The 25,926-nt window shown below is 43.4% G+C and overlaps 1 protein-coding gene across 2 annotated transcripts; it reads right to left on the reverse strand.

Moving 5' to 3' along the window:
* Positions 1-562: 562 nt before the first annotated feature.
* IP6K2 (inositol hexakisphosphate kinase 2) lies at positions 563-24,965 on the reverse strand. Of its 2 annotated transcripts, XM_072875998.1 has the most exons (6): positions 24,880-24,965; positions 8,895-9,193; positions 6,528-6,750; positions 5,542-5,717; positions 4,044-4,219; positions 566-2,184 (listed from the first exon to the last, which is right to left on the reverse strand). In XM_072875998.1, exons 2-6 carry the CDS (start codon positions 9,094-9,096, stop codon positions 1,687-1,689), a joined length of 1,275 nt encoding a protein of 424 aa, XP_072732099.1. In that variant the 5' UTR covers positions 9,097-9,193; positions 24,880-24,965; the 3' UTR covers positions 566-1,686. The 2 variants fall into 2 exon arrangements, with proteins under 2 accessions (XP_072732100.1, XP_072732099.1); XM_072875999.1 differs by lacking the exon at positions 24,880-24,965 and having other exon boundaries at positions 563-2,184; positions 8,895-9,114.
* Between the last annotated feature and the right edge of the window lie 961 nt (positions 24,966-25,926).

Here is a 25,926-nt window from a genome sequence, read left to right on the forward strand (position 1 = left end):
TTTGCAGCTGGAAGTGCCAAGAATAAATAGCCCCATCCTCCTCCCCAAGGGTTTTTACAGCCAGTGCCAGGAGCCGCTCCGGGACAGCTCATGGGATGCTCGGCCGCACGCGGCACCGGAGACTCATGAAGCAGCAACGAATGGCAAGGTAAGGATGGACAAACCTACCTCATGGGGAAGTGCCCCACATGCAGACATAAAACAGTGAGGTGAGCGCAAGATGTAAAAATACCTGTTTAATACTGGCATCAGTTTGTGCCCGAACACTACGGAACAAACAAAAAAGCAACCACAAACTAATGTTGTCAGAGCAAAGGTAAAAAAACCTCTTCAAAAAGTACAGAAGAGCACAGAACAGCCATCAGAGAGACTTTGATCAGGAGAACTTGACAGCAACAGCCAGGGAATATGAAGCTAAAGCTGCAGGGCTACAGCCGATTGAAGGTGACCTTCCACCAGCGACCTGCAGCCTTCCCCTTCCACCCCACCTCTCCCAGGCAGGCCTGCGGGAAGCCGAAGGATGGGCCGGGGAGATGGTCCCGGCCTCACCCGCCTCCCCAAACTCTTCATTTCCGCACAAGCTTGCCGCTTTATCCTGGGCAACCGTAACAAGCAACAACATTCCCACCCTGACCTCAGCACTTCCACGCCAGTTTTCTTTTGCACCATCGCGATGACTTACAAGCTTCACACGGGGAGAAGTCATTTACCTAGAAATGGTTAGATAAATAAATGTTCCTCTTCAAAGAGGAACCAGTGGTTTGGAGTTTTCTATTTCAGTTATTCACTGTCCTCTCACTTTCTGACACTTCCTTCCGGTCTATTTGTCCCGGGTAAGATTTTAAGCTGCTTAGGATACCTTTCAGGCTCTGCAGCTCTCCCCTAGTCGCTGCCACCGCAGCTAATCCTGCAGGAGTTTCTTACGCATGTTTTGGCTCAGCTCAGATTAAAAACCATCAATAGCTCTCTAGAAATGGGTTACACAGCATGAGGTCTAGTTTCCAACCTCCTGAAACAGGGAATAGGCTGTTGGAGACTTGAAGAGACAAGTTCTCACGTGAAGTCACAACATCATTCCGGTTGGAAGGGACCTCCGGAGGTCTCTCATCCAACCTTCTGCTGTTTGGTCCCGCTGAGCCGTCTTTTCCCCCGTCCACGCAGGCCCTGTCACCTCAGCCTCTCCTCCAGGGCAGGTGCTCCGGCCCCGGGCCAGCTTGGTGGCTCTCTGTTGGACTTGCTCATGGCTCTTGATGGGAGGCCCAGACCAGATGTGCTATTCCACGCGGTCCCACAAGGCAGGTCAAGCCTTGCTGTTTATACGCCGCTTTTGCATTACACCACCAGGAAGATCTCCGAGCTTCATCTCTTCCTCAGTCACCAGCAACAACAGAAGCATCACTTACAATGAACAAAAAGAGTTTTATTGGAACGTATACACACAGGGATAACAGAGGTATCTGAGTAATCAAATATGGAATGTTTAAGAAAGTTAAAATAAATAAGGATACCAAGTTTTGCCAGTGCTAGGTCCAGCACCAATGTAAGTAAATGCCCTCTGAACACGTCTGGCTCTGACGGGACCATCCCCGCAGAGCCTGTAAAGATTCCTACCACCAGAAAGTGGCCAATAATTTTGGAATACAAAGAGTCACAATAGTGCTTTCTACTGATGTGCATTCACACTGTTTATTCACTACTTTCGTCTCTTATTTCTTTAATAATATCTATTAAATTCTGAAGTCCAAAAACATAACCCGTGTCTTGGCCCTCATGCACCACGCTATCTTCTCCATAGTACTTGCAGGTTGTGTGGGCAAAGTCTATCATACGGACATCAACAGTACTAGCAGTCGGTTTGTAGGCATATGCTCCTGCTGACTCATCTGAAGACTCCTCTGACAGGTCCTCTAAGTCCTCTGGGTCCGAGTCGACAGCAACTTCCTGCCTTTCCTTTCCATCATAAATGATCAGCAAGGAGCTCGAATAGAAGCGGTAAGACTCCTGTTTCTCTAGAACAGACTTGAGTTCAGTCAGTTTTTTAATAACAGATTCAAAGAGTTCCCTGCGCAGGTATTTGCCATTATGAAAGAACTGGTAAAGTGCTTCTTTAAATCCTTGGACTGAGAGTTTTCTTCCATGGTATTTATTCATGAACATGAGCTGGCCAGTGCCTGCCTGGTAGACCTGCACATAAACACACACAAGACAAGACAAAAGGAATAGTTAAAATTGCTGGTAATACCGACTCAAAGCCTTGAAGGGGAAAGAAAAAAAAAAAGACATGCTACAGAAAGCTTTTACAAGATGACATACTACTCTCTTAAAATTGCTCTTGCACAGTTACAGAAATTGCTAACAACAGATCCAGCAGTGTCTGTGGAACTTGGAGGCACAGAGGAAATGGAAAAGTCCTTCAGTTTAGCTTTGAGCTTTTCCACTTGGAATGTAAGAATGAGGAGTTTCAGTGAGATTAGGAAAGCTGTGGCCAAGATCCCCAAAGCCAAGCTACAATTTGTACCACAGCCACTCATTCAGCTCATGATCTGCCTCTGCTCACAGGCGTACCGGTTGATTCCCAGAATGCTGAGCTCCAAGCGACAGCAAACACTCCTATATAAAACTAAGGTGTGCCCCATAATCCCCTGTATTTAAAGAAGTCAGAGGTGCTCCTGCAGGAAGATTCCTTCCTACAGGAGAGGAGTCTATACACCACACAGCTCGATAACACCTAAACATCTGGGTCAAGTAAGGATTGCAGGTGCCTCCAAAGCTCCTCCTTGTTTTCCAGCACAGGTCTATACTGGAAGGTGAACAATGAGCAGGCCCCGCTCCAATCCCAGCACACTGTGGTTAGAAATGCAGCTCCCACACTTCCATTTCTGCCCCGTGCTTTTCTCCGAAGTTAAACAGTGAGCTGAACACCAAACACACCAATAGTCATGCTGTGGAACAAGTCCTAGCAAACACTCCTGGCATTCCTGGAATCTACTGGATGGGAGGAGAGAGGCTTCAGAAAAGCCTCAAATACAAACAAATTGTTTCCCATTTGTCACTCTAGGAATACAGAAACAAGCAAACAAAAAACTCAGGTGAAAGTCCATGCAACTCTCTCCTTATTTGACCACAAGTCTTATCACATTTACCAAGCCACTTCTTGTCTGCACTTTGCAACAAGTCTACTTTAAGCAGTGAATGCTCTGTGGTTTTTCAAAGCTGACAAGACAGAACCGATTGCTTAATATTCTGGCAAATTTCCACATGCTTTATTCAAAATGCATGTACTGGCAGACCCTCCTTTTCAATTGTTTCCTACGCTACCCTGAAATGTTAACCAAATCAGTAATTTTACTACACAGTTTTGAATTGCTGCTATTGTGCAAGAAACTGTTTTTGTGCTCAGAGAACACGCTCACGGACACAGAGCATGTGCTGCAGGTTGCTCCAGCAGATGCTGCCACCTTCAACTGGCAAGTGATACTCAAAAGCTTCATTCCCCTCACTGAAGGAAATGAAGCTGGGGAAGGGTCTGGAGCACAAGTCCTATGAGGAGCGGCTGAGGGAGCTGGGGTTGTTCAGCCTGGAGAAAAGGAGGCTCAGGGGAGACCTCATCGCTCTCTACAACTGCCTGAAAGGAGGCTGGAGAGAGGTGGTGTTGGTCTCTTCTCCCAGGTAACAAGTGATAGGACGAGAAGAAATGGCCTCAAGTTGCGCCAGGGGAGGTTTAGACTGGATATTAGGAAAAATTTCTTCACCAAAAGGGCTGTCAAGCACTGGAACAGGCTGCCCAGGGAAGTGGTGGAGTCCCCATCCCTGGAGGGATTTAAAAAGACATGTAGATGTGGTGCTTAGGGACATGGTGTAGTGGTGGACTTGGTAGTGTTAGGTTAACGGTTGGACTTGATGATCTTAAAGGTCTTTTCTAACCTAAACAGTTATATGATCTCAAGGATAGCAACACATGGGATGACTACATAAGTCAAAAACCCCACCAGCAGAAATGGGTGCAAGTCTGTTGCCCTACACATAATTAGTTTTCCTCTCACCTGCATGCCACAAACTCGGACTCCAATAACAGCTGATGTACTCTGCTGACACTTGCGAATCTGATTAGCTTTTTTCTCTTCTGACGCATCATCTCCATGCTGTCGGGTTCCCATCTTAAGGTCCAACACACATGGTACTTCGTATCGAGACGTTAGGTTTTCCAGCAAAATGAATTCTGATTAGTTAAGGAACAATCCTCACAATGAGGAATACAGGTTTTAAAGCCATTAGCACAGATTTTATAGCCACAGTCTTAACTTAAGCATACCCAAAACATGCCCAGTACATAGCAGCCTACCAAAAATGACAGTTAAGTGAACTTGGCATAAAGCAGAGAGGGTACCTAATTCCCGTTTCATTGGTCTCTAGAGAAGACAGGTGAATTTCCACATTAAGTGGAAAAAAAAAAGTAACCGGGGTCATACAGAAATATACTGTGGCACTTGAGGCACAGACTTGGAGTTATGAAGTATTTCCTGCCTAGCAAGAAACATTTTCTCTTGGGAAATAAAGATTTTGTGTGCTTCAGTTACCATTCAAAAAACAGTGAAGCATTTTCACACCACCTCTGAAACAGAGAACTTAAAAAGCATCTCAGAACACCTGCAGTAATACTGTTCCAGAGATATCGCAGACTTCTACTTCGATAATTTAATAATCCTCTACAGTGAAAGGGTGAAGATACCAGCCATGAAATGCTTTCTATTGTTTTGAGCAGTTTATTAGTCAGAGATGTTCTAGTAATCCATTCACCAAACCTCCTCACACACGAGGAATTTGTTTACCTCAGTATATAGATATTAATATTTTTGCAGGATGTATCGGTTACATCCAAGCCTGCGTACAGCAAGATCTTTTTTCCACAGAATGCATAGGGTGGAGATGTTTGCCTACAGTTCCAGAGCACAGAAACAGCGTGCTTCAGCTTTCATGGATTTGATCACTGTTTTTGTGTTTCTCATGCTCCAATCCTACAGGACAGTTTATATTCAGCTTTTCTTCATCAAAAAGGCTCACTAAAAAGAGACTACTAGAAGCAGACAATTCCAGGTATTGGAATAGCCTCTGTATTTAAGTCAATGTTAAGAAGTTGCTGAAAAGGGAAAGACGATGCTAGTTTTTAAGATCACCAATACCAAAACAGTAACAAAAAGTGACAGAGCTCTTCTCCTTTGAAAGCTGACATTAGTGGACTGGTTTTGTGGAAGATTCCAAACACAGTATGCTGTAAAACCTTTCCACTAAATAATCCACAACTTGTAGATTTGAATTAAGTTATCTGAATTTCCTAGCCTAGCTGCTTTATTACACACTGGAAAAGCCCATGTTCTGGAAATTGCTGGCAATCTCTTCAAAGTCACCAAATAAATCATGGCTTCAGAGAGTCTCTCTGGACTGCAGTTAAGCCTGCGCTGTACTTTTATCTGGTGTGTTCAAGAAATAAAAAGCAGACCCCTACTCATGCCATTGTTATGAGGTATTTTCAGGAAAGGATACTATATTGATTGCGGTGTTTTGCATTTTCCTTCATCCGCTGTAATTGCTGCTGGTGACATTTCATGCTCCAAGGATTATGGTGTTTAAACTGTGAACTGACATTTCCTTTTTTCTCTACAGTATAATACAAGACTTCAGATTTCTTCAGCCACTCAAATTCTTCCTCTAGTTTGTGACTAGAAAACAGAACAAAGCAGCAAATTAGAGGTCAAGTAGAAAAATAAGCACTTAAGGAGCTGACAGTGGATTTAACTTTACAAACTATTTTGCTCACCTTCACTAAGCGCTAGCATAAGCTTTATTTTGCTTTCTGTACAACTGGACAAGTTGTCCATCAGTAATATTTTGACCTTTATAAACCTACTTCCACATTAATATAAAGTAGCATATAGCCAAATATGTTACAAAACATGTCGTAATTCTATTTATATATGCTCTACCTGTGTGAATTACTTCCACAGAAGTAATGCAGCCAGTAGCGATATGCCTTAAGATTTATCCTTTGCTAAGGTCATTGGTTTTTAGCACAGTACATCACAGCTCACAGTTTACAGTGGGCACAATTAATATAAATGAATGAGGGGAAAATCATCACTAACAGGGATAAAGCAGGATTCCTACAAAAGTATGCCATATATAGTAACACTGAAATATTTGTTTTGTTTTTATACAACTATTGTGCTTTTGCAAGTGGTTGCTTTTTTTCTTTCTTTGTGGAAGCTTCAAAAGTAACATTGGGGAACCTTTTTCCAGTGACCACAGCAAAAAAATAATGAAAAGATTCAACACACTACTGGGCTGAGGACATATTAGTTTCACTACTGAACCTGTCTGCACTGAAGACGTCAGGAAAAACAAAAGAAACAAGAAGAAAATGAAAGTTAATAGTCCTGAAGAATTGTCTGGAATTCTGGAGACCAGATCCTAATTTGACAGCAAAAAATGTTATGCTTCAACACTCTGCCTCCCAGTTCCCCCAACCTTACCTTTTCATTTTTTCCTCTTTCCTGTGCTGTCGGACCCATTCCTTAGATATCTTCTCATTTTCTAACAACATTGTCTTTTTGTTAGTCCATCGCAACAGCTTACTTTTAGGTTCACAGTCTGAATTATCTAAGTTTTCTAAGTTATCGTGGTCCCCACTTAATGGATATGCTATTAGACATAAGTTTCCATCTTCATCCTCTTCAAAGCTCACTGACACCACACCTGAAGAGAGAAAGGACAGACAGTTATGAATTGATGAAGTGACAAGCAAGCCTTTTAGAACGCATGATTTTACACTAAGAATATAGCAACTTTTGTTTTTTTTCTCTTACCCTGGTCCTTAGTTTCTATCTTGCCACAGGCCAAACCTCATCTGCCAACCTAACAAATATCAAAAGACCTAGACAAAAATGACACCTCACAAAAGACAATTTATCATATTGACAAAACAATGATACAAAAGGTTCTTTTCTCTCTCTGATGCAGTCAAATGACAATCAAATAATAACAGGAGACAATTTCAATTAATAAAAGTTTTTATTAATTTAAAAAACCTGACTGGGCTGACCCTAAGCGAGATGTAAAACATTTGTTAACATCTTGCAGTGAAGTGACCTACACACAAAAAAAACTTCCACACCAAAAGCTTTAAGTTTTGCATGACAGCAAAGCAAAAAGCACTTATCCAAACAAGATTTGGTTAATAGATCCCCAGGGGAAAGGAAAGATTTGAAAGTAGAGCAAAACAAGGAAAATGTCACATTACAATAGAAACTAGTCCAAAAGCTTCCACTTAATCACCACGTTTAATTATACATTTTCTTCTCCTTTTTGGAATATATTTTATTGATACTGGTTATGCAGCAATCTTGTGAAATAAGTAACAAAAATGCAATACAAAACAAATCTGTTTGTTGTACAGAAACATGGTGAACCCTGAAAGTATTTTTTTCTCATCCTCCCCTCAATAGTCTCTAGAGCACTGCATTGCATTTTAAGAGTCTTAGTGGAGCGCTCTGACAGATGCGCTCAGTGCTACATTAGCAAGTTTCAGTGGTTAATGAAGCCATAGCAATCATCTGAATTGGTTTTTAATTTTGTTTTTCAGTCCTCTCTCTTTATTCTCATATCAACCAGTCTGCACAGTTCTTGCAGCTCATCACTAGGCCAGAGGGGAGAGGTCTCGGCGAGAGAATGGCACTTCTGAGCTGGGCAGGCGGCTCCGAGACCTACAGTAGCTGGGGCAGGGAGCGCAGCAGCTCTGACTGACAGTCCTGCTGCCACAAAGGAAAGGACAACAGGAAAAAGGGGGGAGCCAGCTAGCAAATGGCCTTTGGCTTTATCCTGGAACAAAATAACAGAGACTGACCAAGTGAGGCCCTTTACCCCTAAGTCCCTCCCCACACTCCCCAAAAAGCCATATACACTAGTACAATTGTTCTATTACATTTTGAGAAGTATCATTCAAAGACCACATCTTCTTCCAGTCCAACAGAACTCGTAGTTAGACATGTCAAAAAGTCTCTGTAAGTGTGCAGGGAACGTAACTTTGAAACATCTCCTCTGAAGTCTTCCGCCAGTTTCACAAACAGTATGCAAAAACTTCATCACCCTTATGGTTGTTAAAATCAATGTGCTTTAAAAAGCAACTCCATTTTAAAAAGTGCTTCAGACATATTATTTATTAAATCACCAGGCAGCAGTTGATGGAATAGCAAAGAGAAAGAAAAGTGTTTCTGTTAACTAACGCAATGCTTAGGAGAACGGGAATTTCCACTCCTACGTAACATCTGACTCAGTCTCATCACAGCTACTTGATCCTTGCCTACTGAAATGCCATGAATTTTCATTTCCTTAATGGCAGAAACAACACTGCAAATATTCAACAAGACACCTTGCTGACATGTATTTATTGTCATCAAAATCAGAGTCAGGGGAGAAATCCAAAAACAAAAGAGACCACAACTAAGCTTACACAAAACACTGTCAACCGATCTTACCAAGTCCCTGTAAACAAACATTAAACAAGCGACAAAAAAAAAAAGTAGAAATCCACACAAAAGCAGCAGAGAATTACTGAAAACATTCACAAGCTGTTAGCTACTTACCTGTGCCTAAGGGAGATATATGGGCTATCACCAGCAGAGCTGCTCTACTCTAATGCTGTTAGTCAGCCCAAACACCAACTTGGCAAGCATTTCCACCCTGCATCTCCACAGCCTGCCTCAGACAACATCAAAATACATGAAAAGAAAACCCTAAAATCTCTTCTAGACAGAAGAGATTTCAGAGATAACAGAGAGCACAGCACGCTTGCATTTACAGAAAGAAAAAGCCCAACGCCATCCTAAGGTTTGGTAACTTACCCTCATACTGCGGAGTGAATTTACGCATTTCTGTTGGGAGAGTCTCATAGAACTGGTGTTCCCTCTGAATAAGGGGTTTACAGATGGTCTTGTCATTAAACCGGAGGACACAGGAGTGTCCTCCAACCTGGTGGACAAAAGGCTCCAGCAGGACTCCCTTGGAATAGTGCTCCACTTCCATAGCTCCAAATGCTGGGCTCATCCTTGTAGCACATTAGACAGAAGGCGGCGACAGCAGTGAAGGCAGTTCAGAGCCAGAAGCCTCCGAGACCTGAAGGTGTCCGTTCCGATTCAAAAGTCTGTTAACACAAACACAAGAGAGCGCCGGGCCGTCAGTCCGTCAGTCTCCCGGCACGCCCGGGCCTGGGTGAGCGAGGCGGAGCGCCGCTGCCGCGCAGTGCCGCTACCAAAGCCGGCCGCGAAGGCGCCTCCGAGCCGAGCCGAGCCGAGCCGAGGGGAGCCGAGGGGAGCCGAGGGGAGCCGAGCGCGGCGCCGCTCGCGGGACGCAGGCGGCCGACTGCGGGCCGGCTCGGGGCGCAGCCAGGCAGGCACGCCGCGGCCCCGCCCCTCGGCGCGCCGCAGCCAATGGGAGCCTCCGCGGGGCGGGGCGTGAGCGCCTATCGGCGGCCCCGCCCGGCCCGGCCGCGCATGCGTATCGGCGGCGCTGGTCAGAGTTGCGGATAAAACTCCTGGCTTTTTTTTTTTTTTTAAATTCAGAAATACTGATGGTAAGTCCTGGCGAGTCCTACTTCAAGTTACGCCTCACGCCCTCCAGCGTCCGTTCATAGAGCCAGACGCATGAGCGTGCCCGCCGAGCCCTGCCTCCTCCGCGCTGAAGCCCACAGCGGACACCCCGAGGCAGCCGGGGCCACCCCTCATTACCCCGGGGCCACCCTTCAGACAACGACAGCGGCCACGGACACCTGCCGGGGTCCAAGCTGGACACTTATCTCCCCAGCTCATTCACAACAACTTGTCAGCTATTTAAAATATTCCATAGATGCTAACTTTTGAGGTGAAAAACATAAGGCTAATAAGCCATTTTCCAAGAACCTATCTTGGTTCTTGGCGCCGATACGGCGGAAGGCAGCGTGCCGTGCCACCCGCATCCAAGGGATCTGGTACTGTCCCCCCGCCACTCCACACCGCTCAGTTCTGGGCAGCCTCCAGCCCCACGCAACTTGCACTTCCAGACGCAATTAAAGGAGCAAAGCTAAAAAACGAAACATGACTGTCTTGGTCTCTACCTTCCAGTAAATTTTTAAGTTGAGTTGCTCTAATTTTAGACCTGAGCTTTAATGATTAACTTTTTGCAGCTAAAAACAACCTCATACTTATTCTGTCTGAAGATCATTACACGAACAATAATGCACTTAATTCAAAAAGACTACAAAGTGTTCTAGGTCACAGGTCTATTTTTATTTGTCCTCCTTAGATATTTAACAGCTTTACATTAACTGGAAAAGCAGAGACCTAGACCTGCAGGCTTAAAGCAGTGGCGGTAACAGAACTACAGACGCCTACAGCATGCCCTGTACGCAAGGGCATTAATTGAATTAAACAACTAAACTGCTTAAAGAAACAACAGATCGATCAACTGAACTCCAGCTCCTGGAATGTTTACCTGCACCCAAGAATAACAGGTCAATAGTTTTACTCACTACACACCAGTTTGCCTTTTTATTTTCTCCTTTCTTTCAAGAGCCTTATTTGACAAAAATTTACCAGCTTTTTTTTTTTTAAATGTATTATTTAATACAGAAAACAAAACTCAACCTCTGCAAGAGTACGTAATATTTAATCTGGAATACTATTTCCCAGAAACAATACTCTCTTCTGATACTCTATTTATATTTTAAGATTAGAGCAAAGTCAGTAAACTTTCAATTTCTATTTGTACTACTTTTAATTTCCTAGTATTTTTTTAATAATGCCACTACTGCATCCCCAGAGAAGTTTCTCATCTACCTCAACACCGTGACAACTCAGAGACACACAGGTAAAAACCTCTCAGTTCCACCCTGGACAAAAACCACTGCCAAAAACCTATTTAACCGCAACCAAGCTGAGCCACGCTGCGGTGCCGGGCAGCGCGGACCCCGCGTGCCCCGGCCTGACCCCCAGTGCCGGGCAGTCCAACCACCTCCGCAGCCGCCGCAGTCGGAAGGTGGCACTGTCAGTGCTGTGGAGTCACAGCTTTGCTCGATGCCACCCCAGTACCCCCCGCCCCGTGCAGGGCCATACTGCTCCTCACGTTAGACTCGACTTTAAGCTGGCTGACCAGCAGATGTGTAACACACTTCAAGCTTTCAAAAGCAGGCTTAGCAAGCCACACCAGTTCCCCAGTACAGCTCTGACTGAGAGTTGCTTTCCTTTTTTATTAGAGAAATTTTAGTCTCCCAGGGAAACCCAGAAGACTGCTGGCTTTCACTGGGAGGCACAGTTACCTATGTACAAGCTCCTGTGGTGACAGAGCTTTACGCTGGCACAGCCACTTTTAATAGCACCACAGTACATCACCATTACAAGAGCCACCCTTTCCAAGGCAGCATTACCATTCTGTGGACATCTTCCTAATTACCCCTGATGTAGAGACATTGATTGGCAGCTGCAGTGATTCAAACTGAGAAAGTTCCTTGCAACATCCCCTGATCTCAAGCACCTAGTTAGTCCTAGTCCTACTGCATCAGAGTTGCATCAGGAGTTAAGCCTTGAAGATGTTTACGCTATAGAAATTACTCTCTAGCAAAAAGCACCTCCAACACAGACAATTCCCAACACCTTGCTTACCCAACCCATCTTCGGGGAGCTCATTAGTAGCAGCTCAACTTGTTTGCTTTCATATATACCCAAGTGGTCTGGGCACTACTTGCACATGGTGCACCACATTCACTCGGTAATGGAACTGCCGAGCACAGAATTGGACAGGACTACTCGTGCTACTTCACCATTTCCTGAAAAAGTAAGATCTGGCAGCACATCACACAGTGTAACTTCCCATTCGAGGGATAACAAAGCAAGTTTTTTATAGCTCTGATATTATAAAAATATCAGTTATGAAACATTCAGGCAGGGTTGGTTTGGTTTTAAGAGAGAAATGTTAGAAGCATCTATACCTAGTCAGACACTGTCTACCCAGTCTGCATGGCCACAAATGTGGATCTACCAGAGATAAAGGGGGAAACTCACACAAGTAAAGATGAGCTTACTGTGCCTGTATTAGTAAGCTCTCCTTCTGTTTTTATCTTCCAAAACCACAGTGCAACTCCCACATGTTCTGTTTCTACTATGAGAGTTCTGTAGTATGCGCCCCTGCTGAAAAAGCTGTATTAACAGAGCTATGCAGTATAAAACTGCGTGCAACAGGACTGTTGAGCAGTGTCAGCAAGAAGTTCCTTGCTATAAAGCCTTTAACCAAGCTCCTTATTTGTGCAAAGCAATTTACTGCCCTCTTACAAACCTATAATGCATATGATTTGAGCAGAGCAACAGTGCTCAAGGCGGCAGCAGCAAGCCTGCACAATCTTGTAAATCATTTAGATTTTAATGAATCCAGAGGTTTTAGTTTGCACTTTGAACAATTGATATATTTTAGCCTTTCAAGAAAAGAAGCACTGTTTACCCAATAAATTCAGTTTGTTTTCATCCAATGGAGGAGTTCTCACGTGCAAAAAAATTCTGAGTAAGATCTTGAGGTTTTTTTCTGCTGCATGCTTTAACATTACCACTACAAACAATCAGGATTTGTTTGTCATTTTGGCTCGACTTAATATTGGGAATCTTGCCACTCAAATTAACAACAGGACCTGGAGCACAACTGCAATGCCCATCAAGAAATGCTTTGCGCCATTTCCTTTAAAAATACTAAGTATGTCAAATTGGTTCCACTCCTTAGAAATAAAAACTTTAACCTAAGACCAACAGCTCCAAGTGGCACTGATGTCGACTAGCATAAGCACAATACAGTTCTTCACTGCCTTTCCTCTGATTCTACACCCAGTTTGTTTTCCATGCTCTTTGGGCAAGAAAGAGCACAGAACAGTTGTTTTTAGGCAGTTTTCCCAGATATCAAACCCAGGCCCAGTGTACCCTGCCCTTTCCCTCCTAAGTGCTTTTAACTGCCTTTGGCTAAGATCTTTTGTTCAAAGGACACATCAGCAAAAAAAAAAAGCAGATGTACTATTCCTTCACATGTCAAGCATTTTAAGAGAAAAATCTGACGTAACTCGAAGGAAGCAAATAAAAACTCATCTAGACACAATAACAATAGCTTGAGCCATGTGATTCTTACAGTAAGTAGCAAAAGATGTTTAAAGCCCAAATCTGTAAAACAGAAGTGACGCGTACAGACATCTTATTCTCATTCACGTGTGACAATGACCACGAAAGAATACTGCAATGAACTCATGTTTTCAGACTTTTAATATTAATCTCAGCTGACGGCATTCTTTGGAAGGTATTTCATGTCATTACAGATTCTTGACTTAGTCCCACATGTAACCGCATTAACAAACATCCTCTGGAAAGCACTGCTCTCAATTAAGCAGCAGCTCCTTCCTTCATAACAATCTCAAAAACAACACCTATTCCCAAAACTTTGCAATAGCAGAATTACTGATGCAGAGCTGTCCGCCTAAGCAATCTGTTAAAACTGGGTTCTCTCAAGTGCAGACTTTTTACTTTGGGTGGTCAATATCTGCAGCTCCAAATAGCCATAAAGCAGCTTTACAGCGACAGAAATAGCAAGGCAGCAAAGCTTTCTGCCCGTCCTTTTCTCACTTCACTGGGTAGTGCAAAGGGGAAGCTGACAGAGCAGAGCTGCTGCAGGACTCTATAACCCCACTGAACCAGACAATGCTAAGCCCCTTCCCGAGGGTCCAAGGAAACAGAGGAATGGCACAGCCAGGCAACAGGAGGAAAAAAAAGAATATCAGTGACCCATTAGAGAAGCCAAAGAGAAAGCTGCTTCAACCCGAAGAATACTCAGGAAGAAACAAATACCAGCTGAAAAAGGGCATGGGAACATGCAAATATCAATGTGGAAAGCGTATGGTCTGTTTGTGAGAGCCCACCACCTGTTTCATGGACAAAATTGAAAAGGTACCTCAGGTCTGAGTTGATAAGTAATTACAATGCTCAAAGAGAATGACCCTTCACGACTGAAGCAGAACAAACATACTTTAAGAACCTACAATACACCTATCGAGCTGGAATAGTTACAGGAATTTTACAAGTCCTTATGTGACCAAACTACACATTCCATTACCAGTATTCTGTTACTTTACAAATAGCAAGGTACATTCCTTGAATCTAAGAACACAAAATACAAAGCAGAGGATGCAACATCAGAATATTAAAAACATTAGGTATGTTAAACATGCTCGGGCTTCAAGTTCTTGCACAACTTGTGATTCATTTTGAAGAAAACCAATGCCATTCCTCTACACGTAACACTATTTTATTAGCAAATTTGTGCAGTCTAACATTGGTAAGGGATTGCTTCTAACATACACTTTAGTTGCTGCTTGGCTCGTGAATTGAAGTTACTCTGGTGTGTTCTGCTACAGAAGTTCTTAAAGACTAGAATGGAGATACTCAAATTCTCTAGGGTCCAGTCACCTGCCTTAAAACAGTATTAGAAATACAAAATTACATTTTAAAGATGAACCGCATATAGATTAGGAAGCAAACCCTGCTTCCTAAAAGGAAAAAAATATCTGTGTTCATTTATCACAACTGTTTTAATAGATTCCTAACTCTGAGGATGCATTATACCTCTAAATATAATGCATTATACCTCTAAATATAATAAAAGTCCCTCACTAGGATGCTTTTGAAGCCTTTTGTATCTTCAATAGTAACAATATAACTAAGTTTAACTAATAAAAGCTATAATTTCTAGCATTTTCTCTCATTAAGGTAGAAATACAGAGCCCGCATAATAACATGCTCATATGAATCCTAAGGTTTTGGAAGAAGCCTTAAGAGCAGCCTTAAAATCTGCATGATTACAGGAAGCAAACACTTATTCTGGTAACTAATTTTAAGGAAAGAGTTTATCTTGAGTACAAGAGTGCATTGGCAAAAAAACCCCATCCCCTATACTACAAGTAATGCAAATTTAATACAGCAGACTTACTAGCTTTCAACATCGTGGGGCAATGAGGGGCAGTGCCACAGCATCAAGTGGAGGAGGGAGACATCACACAGGTGACCATACTGCTTTTTAACTGTCTTATTTTCTGTTTTCCCTAAATGCAAGTACAAAATATGACACAAGGCAGCAGCACACTGTAGGTCTTTGCAACATTCGCTAACAAATCTGGCTAGTGTCTGGAAATACCCAGACCCATAAGGTATTTCAGAAAACTACTCCATTGAGCTTACCTTAAAAGAAAGACTAGAGTGGAAAAAACAACTTCCTTTTCATTAAATATAGCTTTAAACCAAGTGGTTGTGATGGCCAAAAAAAAAAGGATGCTGAGCTGTAAGTTTCTACACTAGTCAAGGTTATTTAAGCTCTTCTGCAGCAAATCAATCAATGTGATAATCACTAAGTTATCTCCACATGACCTGTACTCAGAAACTAGTAAGCATGAGGTTTTGTAAAAATACTCAGCAGGAACACTTACAAATCCAAGAGTAAAATACCAACTCCTCCACACCTACATATTGAGACTACACGTGCATTCCCTTTCCAAACAGAAATATTTTTGCTATAGCTTTCACTGGGAAATCACGAGGGTGATGGGAGACTCATCTCTACAGTGCCTGACTATCTCACCACCTACAGACACAAAAAGCCAAAAAAAGCAAATTCTTCTTGTTGAATGTAGGGTGCTTGGACTAGACCAATACAAGAAACCACCTGCTTGTTAAAAGTGCTGATAAAGTAATATTTTTTTAATCTGTCTTTATTAAATGGCATCGTTTGGAAAAACAAAATAACTTCTCCAGATAAAAGAAAAAAATCCTCAAATTTATTTAATTAATCACACAAAACAGACTGAATCTAGGAACCCAGAATTATACATGAACTCATGCACAAAGTTTCTACAAAACATGTTTGCAAAACCCTTTGGGAAAGTGACAGAGCTAACTGGATAGCAGTCTTGGCCCATCAGGGTAGAAAGCTAATCCTATTTTTAACATTAGACTGTGAACAAAGGATTCCCACCAAGAAAAAAACGCATGCTTATTATCAGGTGGAAAGTATCTGTTCATCAGTTCAATAAATTAAAGCAGCAGCAGCCCTTGCCCTTCTCCATACCAATTACAGGAACTCCCTGTATCAAGTTGTATACATTTTTCCTGCTGTGTTATTGGAGGAATTTAACAATAAAATTGAGTGACACCCACCGGCATTAGATTTTAAGAAAATTCTCTGCTCTGTGCCAGAGCTCATCTATCACTGGCACATGACAAGCCAAACACAGCTGACACAGTATTCAGTTTTTTTAAAAAATGTTCCAACATTTTTGTAAACATTTAACAGTTTAACATATCTTCAAAAACACTAAGTAATTCAAAAAACCTCTAGGCAGTTTAAAACTACAGTGCAGAAAAACATCCTGAAATGCCCTAGGTTCTTCCGAGGACCTCAGGTCAGGTATGTCACACCTCGAGGTGCTACTCCTCTAAATCTTTCTTCCCCTCCACTGAAAGCAGAGGGAGGAGAGTCCAACATTGGCTACAATGGCGAAGGACTCCCAACCAAGTGCTACGTGCAAGATCTTGTTCTGCTATTAACTTCTGAAGAGTGTAAGCCTGCACCCTTTGTAGAGATCACTTTTTGTAAAGAGGGAATCAGGCCTATCCAGTAGCAATTTTGTCTGTAATATAGAAATGAAAGACAATGCACTCAGATGCTGACAAATGTACAGAAATGTGCACTTTTTCAACACAAACCATTTTTTTGGAAGTAGCAACATTTTTATGCTATCTCCTTTTACTCTCTAAACATGGAGTTCTAGCTTTGTCTTCCTTTAAGTATAACCCAAACACAGCAGCAGTTACTATGAGAAAAAAAAACCATTGCCACAGGGGTTAAGACATGCATTTACACCTGTAAATTTAACACCACAGCTGCAGAGCCACCTCTTGTAGCAAATATCAAAGACTTTTGAATACAACTTCAACAGATGAAACTAAGAATTATGGAACACTGATGTATCTAAGCATAGCATATGAAGGGAGCAAACCATAAACAAAAAAAATCTGAAGTTGCATAATGTTCTATTATTGTTCTTCATGCACAATCATTATCCCCGTCTTCCTTAAACCAGCTCTACATTACTAGGAGAAACCCAGCTCCCCAGTCCTTTTGTCTTGGAAAGCAAGGCAGTAACCGAGGTCATCTCCAAGAGCTTCTAGCTTTTTCTTAACAGAAGCATGCACAGAAACCCCTCAGCTGCAATTTCTTAAACCTCAATGAGGAGGTTATGTGCTCAGTACAACTAATATTTCAACTTCCCAAAAAGGAACAGCTTTCAGCTTTCTCTACACCATTTGTAATCTGTAAATTTAACTACATATACAAAGCTCTGGAGAAATGCCAGAGTTTTACCTCTCAAGTAAAGCTATTTTATCTCCCTAGAACCAAAATAAAGCCAAGTTACAGGTTACTAAGCATATTCAGCCAGAAAAGAGCATGCAATTCTGACCCATGCAGTTTTTCCAGGGATTGTGTAATTTAAGAACTAGCCTCTTTTCCAAGCAAAAATGCCATGGAAACTAAGAAACCTGAACCACCTAAAACTAAGCTACTTAAACTTCCTATTTAGAAACTGATCCATCTTAAAACAGTATTCTGGCACCAGTGGCTAAAAACACCAGTTGCTACAAAAAGACAATACTGCCATTTATTGTGGAGAAACCAAAATAGCATTCAGCCTTTAATCTTCTCAAAATATGACAGCAAGAGCTAACTGTGTGGATTACACACTTGAAAGTGTTATTCAAGATACCAAACCCCCCAGAAATTCCATCATTAAGATTAAAATAAATCCAAGGCTATGCTTTTCTCATTACCATGAATTTAGCAGTCTGGGAATTGTATTTCTAGCCACTCAATAAAATAACATGGTATCTTTGTGACTGGCCCTTGAGTTGTGACCAATTTGTCACATATGAGAAGGTGCTCAAGAGGACAACTGTTCAAAGGACTTAACTTCAGAGTCTTAACTACACAAAGATTTTCTCTGTATTCCCTTCAGAAATCTGAATCTCTAATACTTTTTAAACCATAAGCACTAGCGGCCCACAGGACAAGACTAAAATTTAAGCTTAGATGCCCAAATCCTACAGTCCAGAGAAGCACAACGCAAAGATCATCTATAAATAAACTATTGCAGGAAGAATAGTGCCCAAAACTCAGTTACGTATTTCATGCATCTCATTTATGTGTATATTCATCTATACCATCAACATACTGCAAATGAAGAAGCTTAGTCCCTTTTTGTATAAACTGGTAGAAAAGTAGCCAGAAGGAGACAGACAGACTTGAAATGCCCATCCACATTTTTAACCATAATTCTTCAAGTGTACGTTCCAAGACTTTACTTCCGATTAGCATGACAGATGGAGTTTTTGCTCCAGAACAGCTCAAGTTCATGAGATGCATTTAACATATCTTTAAAAATTGTATTTATGTTTCAAAACATTTCAAACTACTGAAAACATATCTTAAATCAGATAACACAACCCAGACTTGCATCTTAAAGGGAAGAATGTATACAATTTGGGGACCTCTACATGCTCTTTCCCTAAAGAGTTATGAAAATAACTGGGTCCTAAGACCTTGAACGTATAGCTCCTTCCAGGTTGGTTGAGCAATTCTAGAAGTTCAAACCCCCAAAATACAAAAGAATAATTTCAATGTGCTTCTTGCTAAACTGCAGCAGATTGGACACGAGGGAGTAAGGACAGGAGAGCAGTCTTACAAGACAGACTGATGTGGCACAACAAAACCAAGAGGAAGTTGTGAATTTTTCCCTGGTAAATGTAACTCATTTCAAGCAGTTTCTCCCTAGTAAAAGGGACAAAGACCTTTTGTACAAGCACACCTGCACAGTACTTCAAACATGTTTTTTTTAAAAAAATATTATTTACATATTTCATGCTTCATCTTTCAGTGATCTCATAGTACACCATCTGGGGCCAATTACAGGCTCACCATAATAATTACTGTCAAAGAATTAATCCATTTTAATCTCATACAGTTTACATATTCAAACAGCAGTACAAAACCCCTTGAAAAAAATCCTTTTCAGTAATCTATAAAAGGAAGTTTTAGCAGGAGCTTGGCTGTATTGCTCTCATGCCCCTGCAGACTGAAATACATTTAATGATGCAAAAGAGCCAGTTTTATTAGCCCAGGTAATGGGACACAACTATAGTAAGTCTTACTCCCTTAAACACATCTGTTACTTTACAGGCAATTTTTATAGCAGCCAGGGACTCTACAGCACAAGCAAGTGTGGTTTGCACAACTGTCTTCAAAGCAAAACCATCACTAACCAAAAAGCGAAGACTCAGACAGGATGATTGCCAAAAACGCACTTTCTCTTCAAAAACCTGCAATACAGCACCACCATCCACACCGTGGTCATGTTCCAGTTCTGTATTTCTAAAAAACAGCATACTGTCAGGAAAAAAATTTTTCAAGGAGAAGTCAAGTTTATGAAAGACCATTTTATTTTTTTGAAGCAAACTGTGCATACTGATGTCAAATCATTATTTGCACTTTAAAACAAGAAATCACCATTCAGCACTTACATTTAAATACATGAAAGGTTTTGTTTCAACAGAACTGGAAGACACTGCAGCTCCATCAGCATTTACTTCATCTATCCCTCATCCTTGAGGGACTACTTGTTTCCACAAATTCTGAAATGATTCTCCAAAAACATTTTGTTCCCTCCCCATCTAGAGCTATACCCTCAACTTTAATATTCACAGATGTCGCTTCAGAAAACTGATCGGTTATATTAAGCCAGATCCAAATTTTTTCCTAAGTTAGCTTGAACAGATTCCCAGTTACAATGCTAGTTATTTCAGTATGAGCACATCCACCCATCAATTTAACTTTATAACTTCAGTTAAATTGAATCAATCTTCTAAAAGAGCTAACACCTCAGACACATCAAGATGATGCCTATCATGTCAGCAGTTTCACTCCTCACCTTTGTAACAAGGAACTACATTAATCTAACTGATGTCACTGTAAAAAAAAAAAATCAATTGCCATCACAGTCTCCCCATATATCCACAACGTTCTTCTGAAAAAAGATATGAAAAAGGAAAAGAGCAAATGTCAAAAGGAAGAGGTCATCTTCAAGAAGCATAAAATTAGGCAGCACCCACAATCCCCGATAAGGTTTCAGGCACTGTAGAAAATTTCCGCATCACAGCACTGCACAGCTATTTGGCTATGCTCAAAGCCCTGTGTGCTTCAAGAAAATAAAATCAACATTTTTGCTGGGCTTATTCTAATACAGATTCTGGCATAAATTCCCCCAGACTCTCACTTCTTCTAAGCGTGATTTTCTGAGGAGAAATAGACTAAATAATTGTATCTTCTGTCCTTGAGCTTGTCACTGTAAGTCTCAACAACCTGAGGCATCATTAACCAGTTTCAGCAAGTCATCCAAATTTATTTTTTTTTTCAGTTCCTTCCAACTTTTTGGATGACAACACAGCAGGACAGAAGACAGGGACGAAGAGAGGCAGTACAGCTGAAAAGCTACTGCGTGAATTCAGTACTCACCTCTTCTGTTTGGGCTATTAACTGGCTGATGAGCATGTACGCAGCTCCAACCCAGCCACCGCCTGTGCACTGCCTCTTGCCCAACCGTTCATCGTGGCACACGCACAGAGTTTGTCTTCATAAAGGAGGACTCAGTGGCTAAAAGCATTTTATGAGCAAGCTTTTCTTTTTCCAGTAAAACAATGCAAAACTGGGCACTAACTGGTTCCAACTAGCTCCAATAGACAATCTTCCATATGCACCAGCAACCCAAACACAGGGTCTTCAAAGACTGCAGGTTCAGTATCTGATAAGCAGGAGAGTGAAAGAGAACTTTCTGTACCTATTACGAAGATTATCATTACCTTATTCTAACACAGCCCATCTTCCTGAAACAGAGTCAGGACTTCAAAGACTTAGTGCTACACAAGTCAAGAAGCTGCAAAAGCTTTCAGCAATGATTTTAAGCTCCTAAACACCTGGTTAAACATAACCCACCAATGTCAGACCTTCATTTGAACAAACAATTTTGCTTCCATTATGTCTGCAGTATTTCAGACTTTGCAGGAGGAGAAATTTCTAGCTACTTACAGCACACAATATTGTGCCATAGAGTTTTTTGCAAAAGGGGGGAAACGAAAGAATTATTTTGGAACGAAGTAGTTATTATGAAAGGCCCAAAAACAATGTTCTGATGAGATATTTCTAACAAAAGCTATAGAAACGCACATCTGTGGTTATACCTTAAAACTCCAAAATATAGCCTCTTCATATTTGAAAGCTATCCCTATATTGTTTCAAAGATACAATAACCTTGTGCAAGATAGAAAGCCAGATAAAAGAATTAGTGACAGAGGAAAAATCCTCACCCTGCAGTGGAAAATTTTCCTCTCTTCAAGCAAGGCACAGAGATGCTCAGCCGGACCCGCGTTGCCTGGAGACCAACTGCAGCTTCTTGCCAAGAGGGACGAGCTAAGCATCAGCAAATTCAACAACTCCTAAGCAGATGAACTGAATGAGAGGCAGCAAGTTTTTCCACACACCAGTGTAAAAACCTGCTAACTTTCAGAGAATGGGTCTAGTGCATGCTCACTAGACACACGAGAATTATTATGAATATAAAATATCAGCCTAATAAAGCTTCAAACTCCACAGCTTAGCTCTTACCCCCACACTTCTGGGTACAGCTAGCGCAGCAGACTACATTCAAGTCAAAATTTTCAGTCACAACTCAATTTTTGCCCTTTCAATCTTTCGATGCAGTATCTTAACTGTTGGAATACATTCCTACTCATTAAAGAAGTTCTGTGTCTAAGCATCGGTGCAGAAATATTAGGGAAACCAATGAACTACATCAAAAAGGAAGAAGCGACACCTCGGCTTAGTGTTATAAACCACATCAAATCATGCTTCGCTTCAAACCCCTGCCTTTGCCCCCAGCCTTTCCCACCTGAAGCACCGGGCAGGACAGCATCAGAAGCGGTACCGAGGAGACGCTTGTTCTGCCTGTTCTGGATCTGGAACGGCTCTGGAGCTCAGGCAGGCACCGTCTTGGCTGCGGGAGCAGCTCTCCTGACCCCGCAGAGCAACGCCTCAGCTGTCTCCCAATTTCCAAACACCATCAGATGAGAATCACCAAAAGTAACTGACATTCAGTACCAGTTACGCCAGAATTCCCCCAGACCTTATCTAATTCAATTCACTAAAAGTAATCAGGCAGTAAAGAATTAAAGATTAAGAATGACTATTTATTTTATCCCTTTAGATACAATATCCTTGTGGAACTTTTGTTGCTAGCGAAGTAGGTTTTTCACCATCACCCTGATGGCATACACTTCCCTGCCTCCACCTATTCCTAAACCAGAAAGGCGGGTATTTGTGTCTCTAGCGCCATAGCTGACAGACTGAGTTATGACAAGGTTTACACCCTTCCCCTACCCTTTAGAAGAAAAAAACATCCCCCCAAAAAACTCCTACACTCCCCAGCTGATCAGAGAACAACTGAAGTACCGCCACACCAGTGACCTGGCTGGAAGCCCATCCACTGACAGGCAGCTCAGAGTTTCATTCTTTAACATCTTTTCTCATCCCATTTTTTCCAAAATTGCACGCCTGACAAATCTGAAGTCTTCCTTGCAAGCAACTGGTAGGGACAGAATTTTTGAGAGCACAAAGCCCAGCATTCATATGACTGACCACTATCCAGTTTTCCAGCTCCTTCCCAAGTTACCGTACAGCATGGTTATGATGGCTCTGATCTACCTTCCCTCAAAAAGAAACAGCAACATAAAGCTTACGTTACTTGTATGACCAAAGTACCACAGACGAGATAACAGATTATTACTTCAGAAAGGTATAAACAGCAAAGACAGAAAAGGTAGGAAAACAGCTTTTCAATTAAATGAATTAACATCAATTTATGAGAAGCTACCTGGCCAAGTTTAAGGTCTGAGATTTTTACAAACAAGTACCTATGAATGGCTGTAATCCTTCCCTGAAATCCTTCCTGCAACCCTTAACCAGGAGACACTACTTCTGAGCACTTAAGACTATTCTTTTTTGAAGAAATATTCCTGAATTCTGGCAGTTAAATCACTGGGTTCTTCCTCATTTAGTAATATACTTTAATCAAGAAAAAATTGTAACAAGCTGGAAGATGCTAAACAGGCCAAATGTAAACAAATTAAGCAGTCCATTTTTAAAATACACATATTTGTGTGTGGATGCATGTGTATATAAGCCCAGCTTCCATTCCTCAATGTTATAATTAAGTCCTGAAAAATATGCAAATTAATTTAAACTTAAAGACAATTTTAAGTTTTACAAATAGTTTTTATCTTATATAAGCAGAGTTACAAGCAAAGACACCAACTCTTAGACATTTAAAAGCCAAAATAATAATTGATGGCCTTGCATCAAATTTGAACTGCTCTACTCTCATTTCAGTGTTACATGTCGAATAATGATCAATAACACGCCATCTGACTGAAAACTTAAAACAAACTCACATTAGCTTTAATGTTCCAGAACTAAATATTAAAGCAAAACTCGAATTACAGTATTTGACAGAGAACTGCCCCCTTAGATGTTCATGAGTCTAAAAAAGCATATGGGCACTGGATGTATTTCTGAAACACCTGAGTATATGGGACACATAAAGCACTGTGTCAAAGAAATAAATAGGCCAGAAGTAGAGGGCAGTTAAATTCCAGCATATATCAGGAAAGACATCAGTGTTAAACACGCATACTTTTCACAGTGGAATTAAGGCCAAGGACATATCAGGGTGTAACTACCAACAGGCTGTTATTCTATCAACAACGATAACATTTATTTTCTTAAGCAGTATGCCGATTTCCAAAGCCTCAACCGTAAATGTTTTTGTTTAAGAACCTGGGGGCCCCAAGCCACGTTAACAAGGTATTATAAATCTGTGATGCTCAAAACAGCTCGTAACAAGACATCACCCAGTATTTCCGTTTTACACAGAAAAAGGGTGTTCGTGAGCAGCGCGTCCAATTATGCAATACCTCCCGAAGCACTCTTTTTGCATCTTGTAACATCACCGAGCGTACGAAACAGTCGTCAAACCCGCAGGACATCCATCGCCCAGGCAAAACGGAAAAGCAACGTCTTATGATTCAGACAGATGAGGGGCGACAACCAGCTCCGGGGTCACCCAGCCGCCTAAGACCGCCCAACTGCGGGCCCCCCGCGCTGAGCCAGGGCCGGCGCTGCCGAAAGCCGCCCGCCCCGTAACCCCACCGCCGCCCTGCACAGCCCGCGGGGGCAGGGCAAGGCCCGGCAGGAAGCGCGGTGCGGTGTGCGAACGGCGATGCTCCGTGAACGTTGTCACCCGCCCCCCCCCCCTGCATCCCGGAACGAACCCGCACACCCCGGGGGTGATGCGAGGCCAGAGCCCGGCTCCCTCTCCCCCGGGGAGAAACCAGGGCAGTGTGGTCCCCCCTCCCCCTGCCCGAAGCTGCCCCAGCGGGAAGCCGGGCAGCCGCCTCTCCCCGCCTCCGCCGGTCCGGGCACCGACCTCCCGCGCCGGGCGGGGCTGGGGCCTGCAGAGGGAGGGCCCCGCCGCGCCTCACACGCCAGCGGCAGCCCCCGGCCACCCCCTCAGAGCCGACCGCAACGCGGGGGAGGGGGGACCGGCGGCAGGTTCGCCGAGAGCCCGCGGCGCCGAGCGGGCCGCCCGGCAGGCCCGGGGGAGCGGCGGGACGCGCCCGTTACCTGATGTCAGGCCGGCAGCGGCGGCGGCTTCGCCTCTTTTGTTCCTCAGACGTCAAAATGGCGGCGCGGCGCGGGGCCGGCCCTCCCCCACCCCGGCACGCCCCGCCCTCCCGCCCGCCTCCCCATTGGCTCGGCCCGCACCGCCGCGCGCTGATTGGGCGGCCGCCAGCGCCGCTGTTGCTAGGGGAGCCGGGGCGGGCGGCGGTGCCGCAGACCCGGGCAGCGCTCGGGCCCTGGGGGCTTCCTCGTCCTCGCTCCGCGGCCCGGCCGGGCTGCGCACCCCTTCCACGGGGGCCACGAGGAGTCGGGGATGGCCGGCCCGCTCCCTAGAGTCCGGGCCCTGGAAGCAGGGCCGCGGGGAGAAGCAGCCCCTCCGTGGCTCCCGGCCCCCACACGGGACCTGCCTCAGCTTTGCGAGGGAAACGCAGGACGTGGCCTCCACCTTTGCGAGGTGAACGCCTCTGCCTGAGCCGGCCCCGCCGTGCGCCCTGCCTTGTCCCCAGGCTTCGAGCCCACACCCAGGCCTGGTGCCAGCCCTGTGCGGGGTGGGGTGGGTTTCCTCTTCCTGCACCCTTAACGGTCTTCGGAGTTACGCCTCTTGACTTGCAGGCCGCAGCAGCCGTAGACAGGGCTCTCGTTAGCTTTGCCTCAGTGCCTGCTTGAAAACGGTTTGTCTCTCTTCGTGTGCGATGCGTGCCATTACTTTGGAGGTGACTGGGGCCTGGCTGCGGGGCCTTCGGCCGCTCGCCCCGCTGAAGAGGCAGAGGAAGAGCATCTGTGGAGTCCTTGAAGCAGAGGAGGCTCATAGGGCCGAATGCCTGAGCTCACCCGTTACTTCTGCGTTTCTGTTTCTATACCACCAGAAATCTCATTCAGGCGTACGCAGCCGAGAGTCCCGGAGGCTCCCCCTACTCAGCTTTACCCTGAATGACTTCTCAGAGCCTGTGGCCTGATGTTTTAAATGCCATCGCAGCTGTCGGGGTTTGCATGCAAACCCATGAATGCGCCTTTAACAACAGAGCCACCATCGTTGTAAGGAAAAAAGAC

The sequence above is a fragment of the Ciconia boyciana genome, chromosome 11 (genome assembly GCF_034638445.1).
Source record: "Ciconia boyciana chromosome 11, ASM3463844v1, whole genome shotgun sequence".
Lineage (NCBI taxonomy): Eukaryota > Metazoa > Chordata > Aves > Ciconiiformes > Ciconiidae > Ciconia > Ciconia boyciana.

Bases quoted from the DNA above. Each gene is read 5' to 3' on its own strand.
- IP6K2 (XM_072875999.1), bottom strand. From the start codon at position 9,096: ATGAGCCCAGCATTTGGAGCTATGGAAGTGGAGCACTATTCCAAGGGA. The intron at 5,718-6,527 runs GTAAGGTTGGGG...TCTGTTTTCTAG, and splicing joins AAAGAGGAAAAAATGAAAAG to TCACAAACTAGAGGAAGAAT. The intron at 2,185-4,043 runs GTGAGAGGAAAA...GTTTATGTGCAG, and splicing joins TCCGAGTTTGTGGCATGCAG to GTCTACCAGGCAGGCACTGG.